Raw genomic sequence first — 15,183 nt, forward strand, 5'->3', positions numbered from 1 at the left:
TTAAAATTACTTTTTAACTGAGCAGTTCCACAAAAAATGTCTCAGTTTCAATATTTTTTGTCGTTTTAGATTTGGCCTAAACTTTGCATAAACGTTTCTATAGGCTGAGAAGCTAGTTAAAATGCTATTTTGGGAGGGTTATTGTGATCTACTATATAAAAATGGAATTCCGTAACGTTTGATCTTATTGATATTATTCCCTCCGTCTCTGAGGTGTACAGTAATTATTATCATTTTGAATCGTTCTAAATCAAAAATATAAGCGGTGACATGTAGGTTTTTTTCATAAAAATGTTTGCCAATGTTCAGGAAAGACATTTGAGAAAAATTCATAGGTGTCTGATAACTAAAATTTGAGATATTATTCACAAAACTACGTAAAACATGCAAAATTATGACTTTTTGTGCTGAATTTGCCTCTAAATCAAAATTCAAAGCGATGACATATGATTCTTTTTTAATTAAAATGTTTGTCATATTAATTAAAGACATTTGAGGAAAAGCTATTAGTATCTGATTACTAAAACTTGAGATATTCTTTCACAAAACTACGTAAAACATGCAAAACTATAACTTTTTGTGCTAAATTTGCCTCTAAATCCAAATTCAAAGCGATGACATATGATTCTTTTTACATTAAAATGTTTGTTAATGTTCAGGAAAGACATTTGAGGAAAAATATTTAGTATCCGATCACTCAACCTTGAGATATTATTCACAAAACTGCGTGAAACATGCAAAATTATGACTTTTTATACTTAATTCGTCTCCAAATCAAAATTCAAAGCGATGACTTGTGATTCTTTTTTCACTTAAATGTTCGTTGATGTATAAGAAAGACATTTGAGGAATAATAATAGGTATCTGATCACTAAAACTCGAGATATTATTCACAAAACTACGTGAAACATGCAAAATTATGACTTTTTAAGCTGAATTTGCCTCTAAATCAAAACCCAAAGCTGTGATCTGTGATTTTTTCTATAATAAATCATTCGTTGATGTTGACGAAAGATATTTGAGGAAAAATTAATAGGTATCTGATTATTTAAAATTTAAATATTTTTCACAGAACCACATGAAAATGCGAAACCATGATATTTTAGGCTCAATTTGTCCTGCAGCTATGATATATGATTTTTTCATTAAAATATTTGTGTATGTTCAGGAATGACTTTTGAGTAAAATAACACTATGTAAAACATGCAAAATCATGAATATTTGGGCTCAATTTGCCTCTAAATCAAAATTCAAACCTATGATATATAATTGTTTTTCATTGAAATGTTTGTTAATGTTCAGGAACAACATTTGGGAAATAATAATATCTTATTGCTAAAAGTTGTTACTGTTAGATGTTACTTTAAAAACTACGTATGTTTGAAGTATGTTTGAAGATAATTTTGTGCATACAGAAAAACACATTAAAATACTCTTTTTGAATATTTGAATGCAAATAATGCATGCAAAATTTTGACTTTTTGAGCATAAGCTTAATTCGCCTCTAAATAAAAAATCTAAGCGATGACATGTGATTTTTTTTTCAATAAAAAGTTCGTTGTTCCTTCAACGTCTGCAAATATTTTCCTGCAGCAAAATCCATGTTTTGATCATGTGCGAGTTGAGCAGAAAAAAAAAAATACATTTTTGATGTTTTCGTAGTTTTGTGAATGGTAAACACATTACGGGATTCGATTTCCTTTTTACGTTTACCTAAACTTGGCTGTAAAAAAGGCCACATTTCATTGGTTTAAACATCGATTAGGAGGTGACTTATGCATTAATTTTTATTTAATTTCTACGTAGTTTTGTGGATTAAAGCATTAACTTCCTCTCAGACGTGTTTCTTTGGACACCGAAAACATTTTCGTTATGAAAATTCACATGTCATCTTTTTAGATGTCATTATAGAGGAGAACTAAGCATGAATGGTCATTCTCAATTCTTATTACTTCGATTTCTTTCTTTCAAAAGTTACATAAAAAGAGGTTTTACTGTAAACGATTATCGAATATCCGAAAAATCACCCGAATTTGGTATATTCGGAACTGGGATGACCCTACACAACATTTTCCAGAATGGCGACTTCTGGTTTCAGGAAAATAGCCAGAAGTGGTATTTGGCCAACCATTTCAATACTTCCGAAAGTGGAACACCGTACGACATTTTGATATCCGAAATGGCGACTTCCAGTTTCTGTGAAACAGCCCAAAATCACAAAATGCAATCCAATATGAGTATTTCCGTTCTGTGCGTTCTCAGAATATTGAAGTACTTAAAGTGATGATGGACGTATAAGATGTGAAATATTTTTGAAGTGAGTTGTGCTAATATTGCAATGAATTATAAAAAATGATTCCTAATTTTGAAGCCTTTGATCCCGAGCATCGCCGGGAACGTTCAACTAGTTATAAATATTTTCAGAGCCAAAAGTTTTTTGATCAGTGTGACGTCTCTGGAAAAGTTTTAGACAGTAATTTTATCTTTCCGATAAAAAAAACTCTGAAAAATTGATTTTTTTAATGTAAAAGAAACATTAAAATTAACATAAAAAAGCTTATTTTTCAAAAATCTTTTTTTGTGTAAAAATTACAAAAAAAAATACCGAAACGATGAAGAAATCAAAGAAAAATTAAATTTAAAAAAAATTTACAACATGTTTATTTTTGGAAGGACAATATTATTATCTATAACTTTGCCAAAGGCACTATGCCAATCAAACCAACTGTTTCGATTATAAAAATATTTTAATTACCCACAGAGTGTCCAATTGGAGATTAAAATTATTTTTTCAGCTAAATCGGTTTGTTTGACTGGCATCACTAGTGTCTCTGGTAAGGTTGTAGAAAATAATTTTGTCCTAAAAAAATATGCCCTGTGAGTTTCTGCGACGCCCAAAATAATAAAATGCATTCGGGACCATTCCTAAACTACGTGGTCATATTTTGATCCCTTTCATACCCCCCTTCTCCTCCGTGGTCTTTCGTGGTCTTTTGTTTTGTGATCTTATTCTGCAAATATATGTACAATAAAGTATGAAAAATTTATGAAAAAAATGAAGGTTCAAGAAAACTGATTATTAGATATTGCGCAAATTGTTAATAGAATTTTCAGTAATATCATTTTCTCAAAACCAAAATAACAAACAGATAATGGTTGTTTAATTATTGATAATATTTCATTGTCTTTAACAAATATAATAATTTCCTTACCTGAAAGTAATTTAAAATACGCTGTTCTGTTGAGTATATTCAAAATGATTTTTAATTTGTTGTTGAGTATCAAAATAAATAAAAATTGTTTAAGCAGATTGATCATCTACGATAAATTTTTCGCTTATAGTTATGGTAAATTGTATACTCATCTAGAAATCATCTAGAAAAATATTTAGTTGATAATAAGTGAAACCTTTTAATTTAATTTTAATTTAATTTATTTCCGATATATTTTTTACACTTGAATCGCTAGAACAAGTTTGCACTTCCAGTGAGCATCTGCTCTTTTAAGGAAGTGTGATACGATGTTGTTAACTATAAGTTGAAGCTGGTGATGATACTTGTCGACAATTGTGGGGTGGTGCTGGTGGTTCGCGCGTTGATGGCGTTGCTCTGGTTACGGCGTACGGCAGAGGCATTGGTGAGTAGTGTTTTGTGGTATTCGGGTGTAATCCAGAATTAGGCTAGATACTGTGGTATTTTCGTTTTCATGATAGCTCGCAAACGACGCTTGAAGATATATGTTGTGGGGGCATTTTTACATGATGGGGGGAGGTCGTTAAACAGTTTGCTACCAATGTACGACATTTTTTGCGATCGTATTCCGTGTTGAATCGTGGCAAATACAGGTGACCAGTTTGTCTGCTTGAGCGGTTTTCGTGCATTCTTCTTGTGACAAGAACGGTTGAAGTGATGTTATTTCGCAAGTGGATCAACATTTGATACTCCTGGGGTACACGGATTGGTAGGGTTGAGTCCCTGGGATCTTCGTATAGTAGATGAGTGGGATACAGATGAGGTTTCCGGAACACGGCTTTCAAGCTTCTGTTTTGTATCACCTGTAGCTCTCTCAAAGAAGATTTGCAAGCCAGTCCCCACGTTGCAACTAGGTACTGGAGCCGAGAATGGATTAGTGAGAAGTATAGTGTTTTCATTGTCGCCAAAGGCAAAAATGATGAAACCTTCCTTAATATACCACAGAGTGATGTTAGCTTTCGCTTGAGAGACTCAAGATGGGCCTTCCAGTTCATTCTATTGTCTAGCGTTAGGCCGAGAAATGGGTATTCAAATACTTCTTCGATGACACGATTGGCGATTTCAATTGGCTCGCGAGCCGGGAGTTCTCTGCGGAACGAGTGAATGAGCATATACTTGGTTTTCGATAGATTCATTGACATCAAATTAATTTGAAGCTGGATAGCGGTGCATTCTGTTTCTTGATAGAAGACTGACGTATCGTCAGCAAAGAGACGTAACTTTCCATGCAGCTCTAACTTGGCCAGGTCATTAATAAACAGCAGAAAAAGAATTGGCCCCAAGTTACTACCTTGGGGCACACCAGTCGACACGGCCCCATAGTGATCAACGGGTAATCATCTTTTAGGCACCTGACGATAGCATTACTTAAACCTGGGACGTAGGGGAGTGATGCGATAAAAAGCCCGAGAAAAAGAAATTGAATCCACCAACGCATCGTGCTTTGTGATGTGGTAAAAGTTTGTAGGTAATCTCTAAACTGCCGCTCATAGCAAGTCCGTCCCATTTGCGTTTTGGTGCTGACGAGAAAACAGCAATTGAAAATCGTTACGCTTCAGGTGAAATTTTGCACTCAAATGCTTTTTCAATCAATACCATCAACAGAATTTAGTACTGCAATGACAATCTAACACTTTTGCATCATAAAACTTGCATGAACACCGAAATTTGATTAAAATTTGTTGAAAATCATAAGCTGGGACTCACATGCGATTACTTTTACGGTACGTAGCCAGAATGATAGCAAGTCAGTCCCATAGCCAGCTACGACCGGTGATGAAAAACAAACTACTGCAAATCGATGGCGGTGCTATACCGTGCGTTTGGAATGAATCTATCGCTGGTCAATTCATAAATGACCTTCTTTCGTGCTTTATTAAACAAGTTTTTTGTGAGTAGCATAACACAATATACCTACCAACTGCGCCGCTCAAAATAAAATTAGATTTTGTTTTTCCATACTGATAAATTCAAAGTCAGTTTAGGTGTAGGAACTTGTTCTAAATTTTCCTGAGAGCGGACACACGTTCGTGACGGCGGACAGCTTTCACGTAGCAGTGGAAACAAATATGAAAGAATACCTATAGCTTAGGAAAATGTTTGCTCCGTTAAAAAACAGCTAAGTAGCGTACCGAAGTATTTAATATGACTGACAAATTCTTCAAAACGAAATTCACGACAATAATTGAACAATTCTTAAGCACGTCGTTACATAAAATACGGATAAAATACGAAAAGTAGTATTTACTCAAGAATGCTTCAACTAACAATACAGTGACACACCTAAAGCGTTCACTGTCAACAAACAACAGCTGAAAGAAGCTACTGGTGGAAACTTTGTCTTGAAGAAAACATTGTACTATCAGCTAGAGCCACACGATGTAGAACGCGTAAAATTTAATCAAACCTCCTATCGAATATCACTTGGTACATCCAATTCTAAACCTGAAGACCATTAGTTTTGGTAAATATCACATTTTTCATAATCATTATTGGCTGTGGGGTTAAATTGCGAAGATTTTTTCAATGGGACCGACTAGCGATCACTTTTGCTATGGGACAAACCAACTTGCTATTTTTTTCATAGTTCCTCAGAACAAAGTATTCAAAAATATTTGTTTTATCGAAAGTAGATATAAAAAGGAATTGATTCCATAAATAAACTCAAAATTGATAAAAATGCAATTGGGACGGACTTGCCATGAGCGGCAGTAAAGCTCAAACTAACTCTAACGTTTCAATATAGGTACTTTGAAAGAGATCCTATAGACAGCTATGACAACCTATCGTAAAGCTTTGTACGAAAAAAACGGTACAACTATATGTAAGTTTTTTGAAAAAAACAATGTCAGAGTTTTTGAAGAAAAAAAATGTACTATTTTTATAAAATGTTTTTAATAAACTTGTAGATCCCCTTAGGAAGGCCAAGTTCAAAGGCCGAAACGTCGGACATAAAACCTAGTAGCGTTTTGATACACCCCTAAGACTGAAAAAGCCGTATTTCCCTTGAAATAAATTACAAAGTTTTTGAATGTCGAACAAAATATAAACATCTTTCTTTCTTCCTTCAGTTCACGAACATCCAGGTCTTATATATTGTTTTTAAGACCAAAACGTTGATTTTTCTACCGGTCGTTGAGTATTGAAATATACTTTCAGGAAAAATAACATAAATCCCGACGCATTGCAAAATAGAACTATTATTCTAAAGAAGTAAATGCCATATAAGGCGAAGCCTGTTTAAAACAAAAAAAATTTTTCTTCGTTCGGATAAATTTGAAATATGTTTCAAAAATTTGATTACAGTTAATTGCTGACAACTCTCAAACTTTCCGTGACACTTATTAATTAGTCGTGTCAAATAAATATATTAATTAAAAAATTGCGAAAGCTTCGACTTGACTTAGTGGCAATAATAAATTATAAGTCAGAAAAAAGACTACGTGGTCTATTCGTTAACCCGCACGCGGGGGGATTTTTCGTGGTCTTTTGATAAGCCACCCCCCGTCTTCCTATATATGACTACGTGTTTGGGAACGGCCCCTTTGAAACAAACCAAAAATTATTTTTCTTTCAACCAATCAACAGTTAGAATGGAATGTTGTAATGCAACAAACAAATAGTTTTCTCTTTACTCAATCAAGTTATTCGAAATCATCCTCGTTCTCTTATTTCTCGTTCTTTCTAACCTTTCTTTTCTTCTACCTTGTATATTCGTCAAGTGCAAAGTCAGAATCACTTCTATGCCATAATCTGAACTTGTTTTTGACATTGTAAAATTGTGTGTCCCCTAAACAAGAGTAACATTTCTCAATTATGTGTTCAACGATAGCGAACCATTTACTTTTTATTCATTCATTGATCAAGTATACTCTTTTGATAACACGTTTAAAATATTTTTGATAAGGTACCTGGCAATTTTGAAACTTATGCTGACTTTGAAATCAGAGTGTTTTGAAACAATACTAAAAATTCAGGCAATTACAACTTTTTCTGCTTAACACATCGATCACTCTGTCTGCACACTATAAGGCATGATATCTGGTCAGCCTAGTGATAGCAATGAACTATCTGATAAAACACGTTTAAATACACTACGGTGTGCGAAGAGGAGTCCTCTAACACAGAGAAATCCGAAAAAACGCTTGAAAATTTTTACAAGTCGAGTAGCATAGAACATTTGGCCTGTAAGATAGAGCTTCAGAGCTTTAGTTTTGACAGAAATTGCTATGCCCTCCTAAACGAAAGACAAAAAGTGACCTCTTTAACCTTGTGGGCTGCAAATATAACCACATTTTGATGTACGTAAAAGATGCGTAAAATTTATTCCTACAAACAAATTACTAGATACCTTGTAGCGCATTTGGACGGCTTCATATTCCTCGAATTTGACTTCAGTGATGACATGAATTTTATGCTCTGCGTGAATAAAAAATACCTCCCGCATGATGTTACGGTTTTGTCTTTAAAAACAAAAATTACCGGCTGAGAGTTTATTCTTCTATAACTGACTTAGTATACCAGATATCTGTTGAGATATATTCAATTTAATTTATAGTCGCAATGAGCACAAACCAAAATAATGTAATAATGTGCATCGGGAATTTGGTCCGAAATTTCGCGAAATTTCGTAATCGTCGAAATTGGAACTTTAATTTCGCGAAATTTTAGGCGGAATTTAGCGAAATCCAACGAAATTTTTCGGCAATTTCGCGAAACCGAAATTTCGCGAAATTTCGGGACATTTCGAGTTTTGCGAAATTATACGAAATCATTCGAAATCTCGCACAGCCTTAACCGGTACTACGATAATTTTAATTTTTAGGTTTAGTAATTTATTGTGCTCGATGAAATGTTTGTTAATTTATATTATTTTCGTTATTGTATGTTAGCCATGTAATACTCGTAAAAGATGCTGGGTTTTTATGCCAGCTTGACAGTTGCCTTCATGGCTTCTCAAGGCGGCTTTTCCCAGCCATATATATTTTTATTCATTAAGACCTAAGTCGGATGAAATAACCAATAAATAATAATAATAATAATAATAATAATATACTAGATTACACTTTGTAAAATTGAAAATGAAACTAGCAAATGTTACGTCAGATTTCAAACGATTATAGCAAGCGAATGACTTAATGCATTTTAGTTTTTTATATGTCGGTGGATAGATAAAATGTGTGACAATTGTTTGATATAATGTTGATAATTGTTGCTTTACTGCTTAGTGGTGAAAATAGGTGAAAAGTTCTAAGGTTAAGCTTCCCCATTAGACTGGGACACGGTTATATGAAAAAAAAAGCGATGGTGTTATTTTTTCGCTACCATGCACTTTTCGTGTTCCTTATGGGTCCTATAGCAACTGTGTAACTTTTCAGATCGATCGGTGAAACGCCCGATTTGCGCCCGATTTTTAAAGCTTCCATACGATCCATACGGAAAAACCACTTTTTCAAAACTTTTTCTATAGAGATGTCCAGTTGGCTCCTAAAAATATATCAATACAAGGTATTTATAGAAAATTTTTCCTGGGAAAATCTCTTCTGAAGACCGCAAGACGCTACCTTGCTTGTGAAAAAAGATATTCACCCCAGACTGATGAACAGCTCACCATTGAAATTTACTAGCAATACTGCTGCAGATTCTCTGCGGGTGACACACATACTCATTATTTACTAATATTTATCATAAATACTTAGGCTACTAACAAATCCCCCCCTTTAAAAAATATGTGCGGCCAAGAGAATAATCCATGATACCGGTGGTGCGATCATCAGCGTTCGGTAGCACGCATTTTTTGTTGAAGATTATGAAACCGGTTCTTTTCAGAACAATGAATGGTAGAAGATAAGAGTTATGAGAATTTTCGCAATTACTACTAGTGTAAAATTTTCATGCATATCGCAATAATCATTTTTACAATAACGACCGGGTCATTAAAGGAAAACGACAGTTTGTCGCCGCAAGATATGAACTTCATTTCAAGAGTATTCACTGCGAAATTGAGCGATTTTCCGGTTCAATTGTTCTTCTGTACCCAGTCCAATATCGATAAAGCAAATTAGTTAATCTAAGGAACCAGGATAGTTTTCGCATCAGGAAAGCACAAATTTTCTTTTGATGCTCATGACAATCACTTAGTGGTATCGATATCGAAGGTGTTTTTTTTTCGTTTCTCTATCTAGAGTCTGCGACGCCCCGCCTACATTGCAAAAATCTGCGCTTAACTCGAAACAAAAGACTGCGTGTAAAAAATTCAACTTCATTCTTGTTCTTAACACGATAGCAAGTAAACCCCTTATAACTGTTGTGAAATATGTTAAATAAAAGTAACAATCAAAACATACACAATACAATACATACATCCTGTAGGGCTGTTACCTTTTAGTATTTCTCATACATTCCATTGGCACCCTAATACAGAAACATTGCAAGCTTTATAAAAGGCTGACAGCTAGAACAAGCAGGAAAAAGCAAGAAAGCGCGAGAAGACGAAGATTGTCAACAATTTGGAGACAAAAAGGGCGAAAATAACGCAGGGCTCCTTGTAAGGACCTACTAAAGTCGACGAACCGTTTAAAGCAAGAAAGGTGAAATAGTTTTCTTTATTTTATAAAATTGTTTTTACAAGGACATAAATTCTATTTTTTTAAAATAAAATATGGCGAAAAATTGGAAATATTAACGGGCAAACCGGGAAAAACTGGGAAATCGAAAATTGATTTTCAGTGGCCACCCTGCTGTCGGCAGTATTTCTGCGAGATAATCCGTGAATCTTTTGTTTCTTCAAAGCTTCGTATCCAAGGTAATTTTTGATTATTTTATGCATAGTGTTATGGCTCATATTCATTTCACGAGCCACCGCTGCACTACTCCGTTTATTTCCGTATACTCGTTTTTATCCGTGTCAGATTCTTCTAATCGTTTGATGGTTCTGTACACAAATTATCTACTCAATTCAGATGTGACCACTTTCTTTTAATCTGTGTGTTGCTCATTCCAGCATGAAACAAAATCTTAATGTGTTCTCTACTCGAATCCATTGCAATTTCCCTCTGAAAAAGGTAAAACACTGCCTTTATCAACACAAACACAGTTGATTAACGGGATAGACCTCCCGATGCGAAAACCACTGAAATGTTTGTCACCTTCACGGTGACACCCTGTAAATACCTTTTAGCTGTTTATCGGTTTTAAATATTATTTAGGACCACTCGAATATACGGTTGAATATTTTTAATACGAATATATCAGAATTAATAGCATTTACGAGCACAAAATAATATCTTTAGCCCATAAGAACATCTATGCAAAGTATTAGCCATTTTAAAAATGGTTAGAATGGCACATTTTCCAGGGTATTGAAAAATCTAGAAAATCATAAAATTGGTTTTTCGATCAGGATAACCACGGAATATCATTATTCAATGTTATATTCCATTATCGAGGAATTTAATTTTGAAAACTGTTCGCCACCTTGCTTGTGAATAAATCACATTTTTTTAGTTATCAATATTTCGTAGTTACTTTTACTAACTATCAGTTAGAACTAACTTTCTATAATTTTCAAAACGTACAAAAATTGCAAATGTCACGAGAAGGTTATTCTTTGCGGTGCTTTTGTCACGTACTATACGAAGATACTTAACAATAGGTACTAAATACGGTCTCACGCGAGATAACGTCGGTGCCGCTCAGCTTTATACATATAATCTTGCAACAATGTATATAATTTATTTATAACTATACGTTGCGATATTAAATTCGAATGGTGCAATTCTCCGTTGTGTATTGCAAGAATACTTTTATAATGTTAAACAGAGCGGGATTTTTTGCGGAACATAATAAAAAAATCGAATTCCTCTCTCTCTCTCTGCCTGCATTTTTTTATGACGACACGAATTTGAGAAAATGTTTGACTATTTTTTAGGATTGTTTCTCTCCAATTTAATCCAAATCCTCTTAGAAGTCTATAGAGTGCTTGTCTTAGTCTATAAAACTCGCTTAATATTCAGGATGAATTCACTTAGATAAACATATTTTTCCCTATTAGAGCAGAAGGTAAATAATCGCAGTGGCGGTTATGGAACTAGAAAATGAGGTACTGTGCGTAGACTCTCTCTCTCTCTCTCACTCTTTATTCCAGTTTTTTTGCTTATGAATTTGTTCTTCGGATTTTGTTCAAAATGGCGTCGAAACTAGAAGCATTACGTAAGCACATTGTACAGTTCATTGAGCTGCACACCAAATTTCGGCAAACATCACGGCAAACCATTTTAAAAGCGAAAAACTTCCGATTTCGACTGTGCATAATATTCAGCAAACCTCAACAACAATTCGCAAGGAAGGTAGTGACTTCGTTCTTCATGTTCAAAACATGATTCAAGCGTAGTGGTTTAGCTGGCAATCAAGATGTTTACCAGACTAAATTTTTTGAAAAAAATTACCTCATTGTTTAAAAGACATGGAAGGCCAAAAAACACATTTCTACGTAATATACGAAACCTCACGAATTGGCTTGGATATTGAGTTCGTTGGTATGTAAAAACAACTGGAAAACAATGCACTGCAAACAGTCAACTGTTTGGTAGAATCAGGAGACACATTCGAGAGTCGACGTGGAGGCCGTACACCGAAAACGGAGATGAAATACAAGAACGTAAACATCTAACCACAACTCTAGCTCAACGAGAATTATAAAATTTTAACCCTCTCTCTAACATGGATGCAAAAAGTCTTTTGAAATATTTACCAATCCTACTCAAAATTCATAAATATATGCTTGAACAATACACTGATTGTTCAAGAACATATTTATGCATTTTGAGTAGGATTGGTAAATATTTCTAAAGGCTTTTTGCATCCAAGCCTATGATGCTCTAGAGTAACCATGGTAAAGAGAGGGTTAACTGCTTGCAATGACTTTTGTAATATATATTCATCCTCATATTTCTTTCTAATTTCAGACCAGCGAATTAGATTTCTTAGAATGGTCACCGAGCAGTGAACCAATGTTTATGATTACCGATAATATGCCCACAGACACACTGTTTTCCACACTGTCGCAGTATCCCTTTCCGGACTCTAGAGAAATAGGTTAGTAGCGATAGTTCTACAAAGGTATTTTAGATTATTCAAACAATTCCAATCATTACAGCCCGCGGAGCGGGTCGAGCCGATTTCATTCAACCTAGTCTTGGGCCGTTGCAACCTAACTTTGATGATTTGATGGACCTGGATTTAGATTTTCTTAATTTTTCGCGTTTGCCACCAGTTCCCGAGGAAGGATCAGAAGACATTCTGAAAGCGATTGATTATAATTATCCGTTAGGTATATCTTACTATAAAGAAAACATAAGGAGTACGTTTAATATAATTTATTATTTTATTCAGCTTCGACTCAAACAAATAGCGGCTGCAGTATCGAAGAGATTACCGATAGTTCAACTGCTCCAGCCTCAGCTCAAACTCAATCTGCACGAACTAGCGTAAACGCCAGTTCAGTAATTACAGGGCCTGCTACATCGTTGATCATAGGCCAACCGCAACCACCCACTGCTCCAACTACGATACACTTCTCTGCAAAAATCTTCACTCAAAACGTTGCTACTGATACCACATCGACATCACAACAGCAACAGTTGAATAACGCACTTGGTTCCTACATATCATCTCAGCTGCAGCAGCCGATCGTGACGGCTAATGTTCCTACTGCATCTAACACCAGTGAACAAACAGGAACTGTCATTCCAGTAGTAGCATCTAGTGAGGATCCTAATAAAGACAATAAGACCAAATATACCCGAAACATACTGAAACACTTGGGGTAAGTAGTTTTGCGACAATTATTCGGATTGTTTCACGATAATTTATTTGCAGACGTGAACCCCACAACTACGACAAGTGTCCACCGACGACACATCAAACTATGGCTTACAATCTTGTCCAACAACCGCACCTGAACCAAAGCATTCTTAACTCTTCTTACCCTTCGCCTGCCTATCAAATTCAAACCGGTGGAATCATACAGGTATCAGGCACGCCTTCAAATCAGCCTGTGCTCAATTTCAACAATCTACAGATGCAATCAGGTAGCACTCCTGTGAATCCGATGAATTTATCCAACAACTCCGTTCCTGTTGGTAACAATGCCAACTTTTTAATGCAAAACATGAGCCCCAAATTGATAACGCACAGTCAGTCTCTTCCGATGCAAATGAACCAACAAAAGGCACAACCGCGCTCAAACTCGATGCCAACGACACAAAATTATCCCCACATTCTGGCATCACAAAACTCCCCACCGGGAACCATTCACCAGCAACATCAACAAGACACCTTCAAAGGTTCACTGCATCCAACGCAGAGCTCAAACTACAAGTTCTACCACGGCCATCAGCCGCAACCGTACAAAATTCCTTCTCAAAGCGTCGGCAACTACGGTGGAAGTGGTCGCAGTATGCGCCATGCCTCCCCTCCCCATGGGCATCAGTCGCATGCAAATATTCTGGTGCAGCAACAGCAGTCGACGATCGAGCAAACCCAACAACAATTGCATGATCTCCAACAACAACAGCAACAACAGCAGCAGCAACAACAGCAGCAGCAACAACAGCAATTGTCCCCACAGTCGCAGCAAAAGCGGCTTCCACCACATCCAACCAAAGAAATGTTCCGCTCGAACAGTCTACCCATCAACGCGACCTTCGCGTTGCCACCGAAGGAGGAGAACTTTGCCGTTCCGCGATATCAAGCCAAATCGACACCAAAGCTGAAAGCTCGTAGCAATTCGATGATCATGAAAGTGCCTGGCAGCAACGGTGGCGGTGGTAGCAATATGGTCACATCCATCGGTGGCACAAATTTACACGCCACAAGCAGTGAACCAATGCTGAATGTTGGCAGCAGCGCATTGTTAGCCCAGTTACTGACCACCAACAGTAAGTATTTTAAATCACGAACAAATCACTTGCGTCTCCATCAATTTTTTGTTTTGAAGGAGACACATTTTGCATCATCAGAAGATTTGAAAATGTAATTATTTCTTGTTTTCTTCTAGACACAAGTACCTTACTAAATATTAAGCAGTCAAATCAGCCATCAAGTGCCATAGGGAATCTGTCGCCACAGCAGCAACAACTATCTCACTCACACATTGCCCAGCACCAACAGCAGCAGCAGCAACAGTCAATTTATCAGCAATTATCTGTTGGAAGTCCTATTTCTCCAACATCGTCCCAATTGCAGCTGAACCAGTCCCAGCATAGCCCTCAACTGCAATCCCAGCAGCACTTAAATACAATGGGTAACTCTTCCGGGGGACAGTCAGTGCTTAGCTTTGCTTCGTCGTCTTCCTGCCTGTCTGGTATCTCACTGACCGCACCGCAGAACTTTTCACCGGACAGCATGCTGGATCATGATACACCGATGTCACCGGCTAGCATTGGCACCGCTGCCTGCGAAACCATCACAGGAGGAGGCAGTAGCAGTAATAGCGGCGGAGTAGGAAACAAGTTTCACCAGCAATGTGCCCGAGCTGACAATCAGCGTCGATCCGGGCACATCCATGCTGAGCAAAAGCGCCGCTATAACATTAAGAATGGTTTCGATATGCTTCACTCACTCATTCCCCAGTTGCAGCAGAATCCGAACGCAAAGGTAGTTTCATCGACGCGATGGTGTGGACAAATGTAACCAATTTCTTTCTTCGTTACAGCTCAGCAAGGCTGCTATGCTTCAGAAAGGAGCGGAGTATATCAAACAACTGCGTTCCGAGCGCACTGCCACCAGTGACCAAATGGACGCTCTACGCCGGGAGATTGACACGCTCAATAATTCACTGAGGTAATCGTTTTAACCTATCGCACATTATTATTTTAATGAATCAACCACCCAGAGGATTCATGGTAATGTAGTTTTAAACACAACAAAT

At 36.4% G+C, this 15,183-nt stretch overlaps 1 protein-coding gene across 2 annotated transcripts in view; it reads left to right on the plus strand.

Moving 5' to 3' along the window:
- The window catches only part of LOC129727781 (MLX-interacting protein), a 63,396-nt gene that overhangs the window by 46,688 nt on the left and 1,525 nt on the right, over nucleotides 1-15,183 (plus strand). For both annotated transcript variants that reach the window (XM_055685956.1, XM_055685957.1), the window contains 6 exons: nucleotides 12,218-12,347; nucleotides 12,409-12,582; nucleotides 12,645-13,077; nucleotides 13,131-14,191; nucleotides 14,311-14,909; nucleotides 14,968-15,095. In XM_055685956.1, the coding sequence (XP_055541931.1) occupies nucleotides 12,218-12,347; nucleotides 12,409-12,582; nucleotides 12,645-13,077; nucleotides 13,131-14,191; nucleotides 14,311-14,909; nucleotides 14,968-15,095 (2,525 nt within the window). The remainder of the gene's footprint in view (nucleotides 1-12,217; nucleotides 12,348-12,408; nucleotides 12,583-12,644; nucleotides 13,078-13,130; nucleotides 14,192-14,310; nucleotides 14,910-14,967; nucleotides 15,096-15,183) is intronic.

The sequence above is a fragment of the Wyeomyia smithii genome, chromosome 3, assembly GCF_029784165.1.
Source record: "Wyeomyia smithii strain HCP4-BCI-WySm-NY-G18 chromosome 3, ASM2978416v1, whole genome shotgun sequence".
Taxonomy (NCBI): Eukaryota; Metazoa; Arthropoda; class Insecta; order Diptera; family Culicidae; genus Wyeomyia; species Wyeomyia smithii.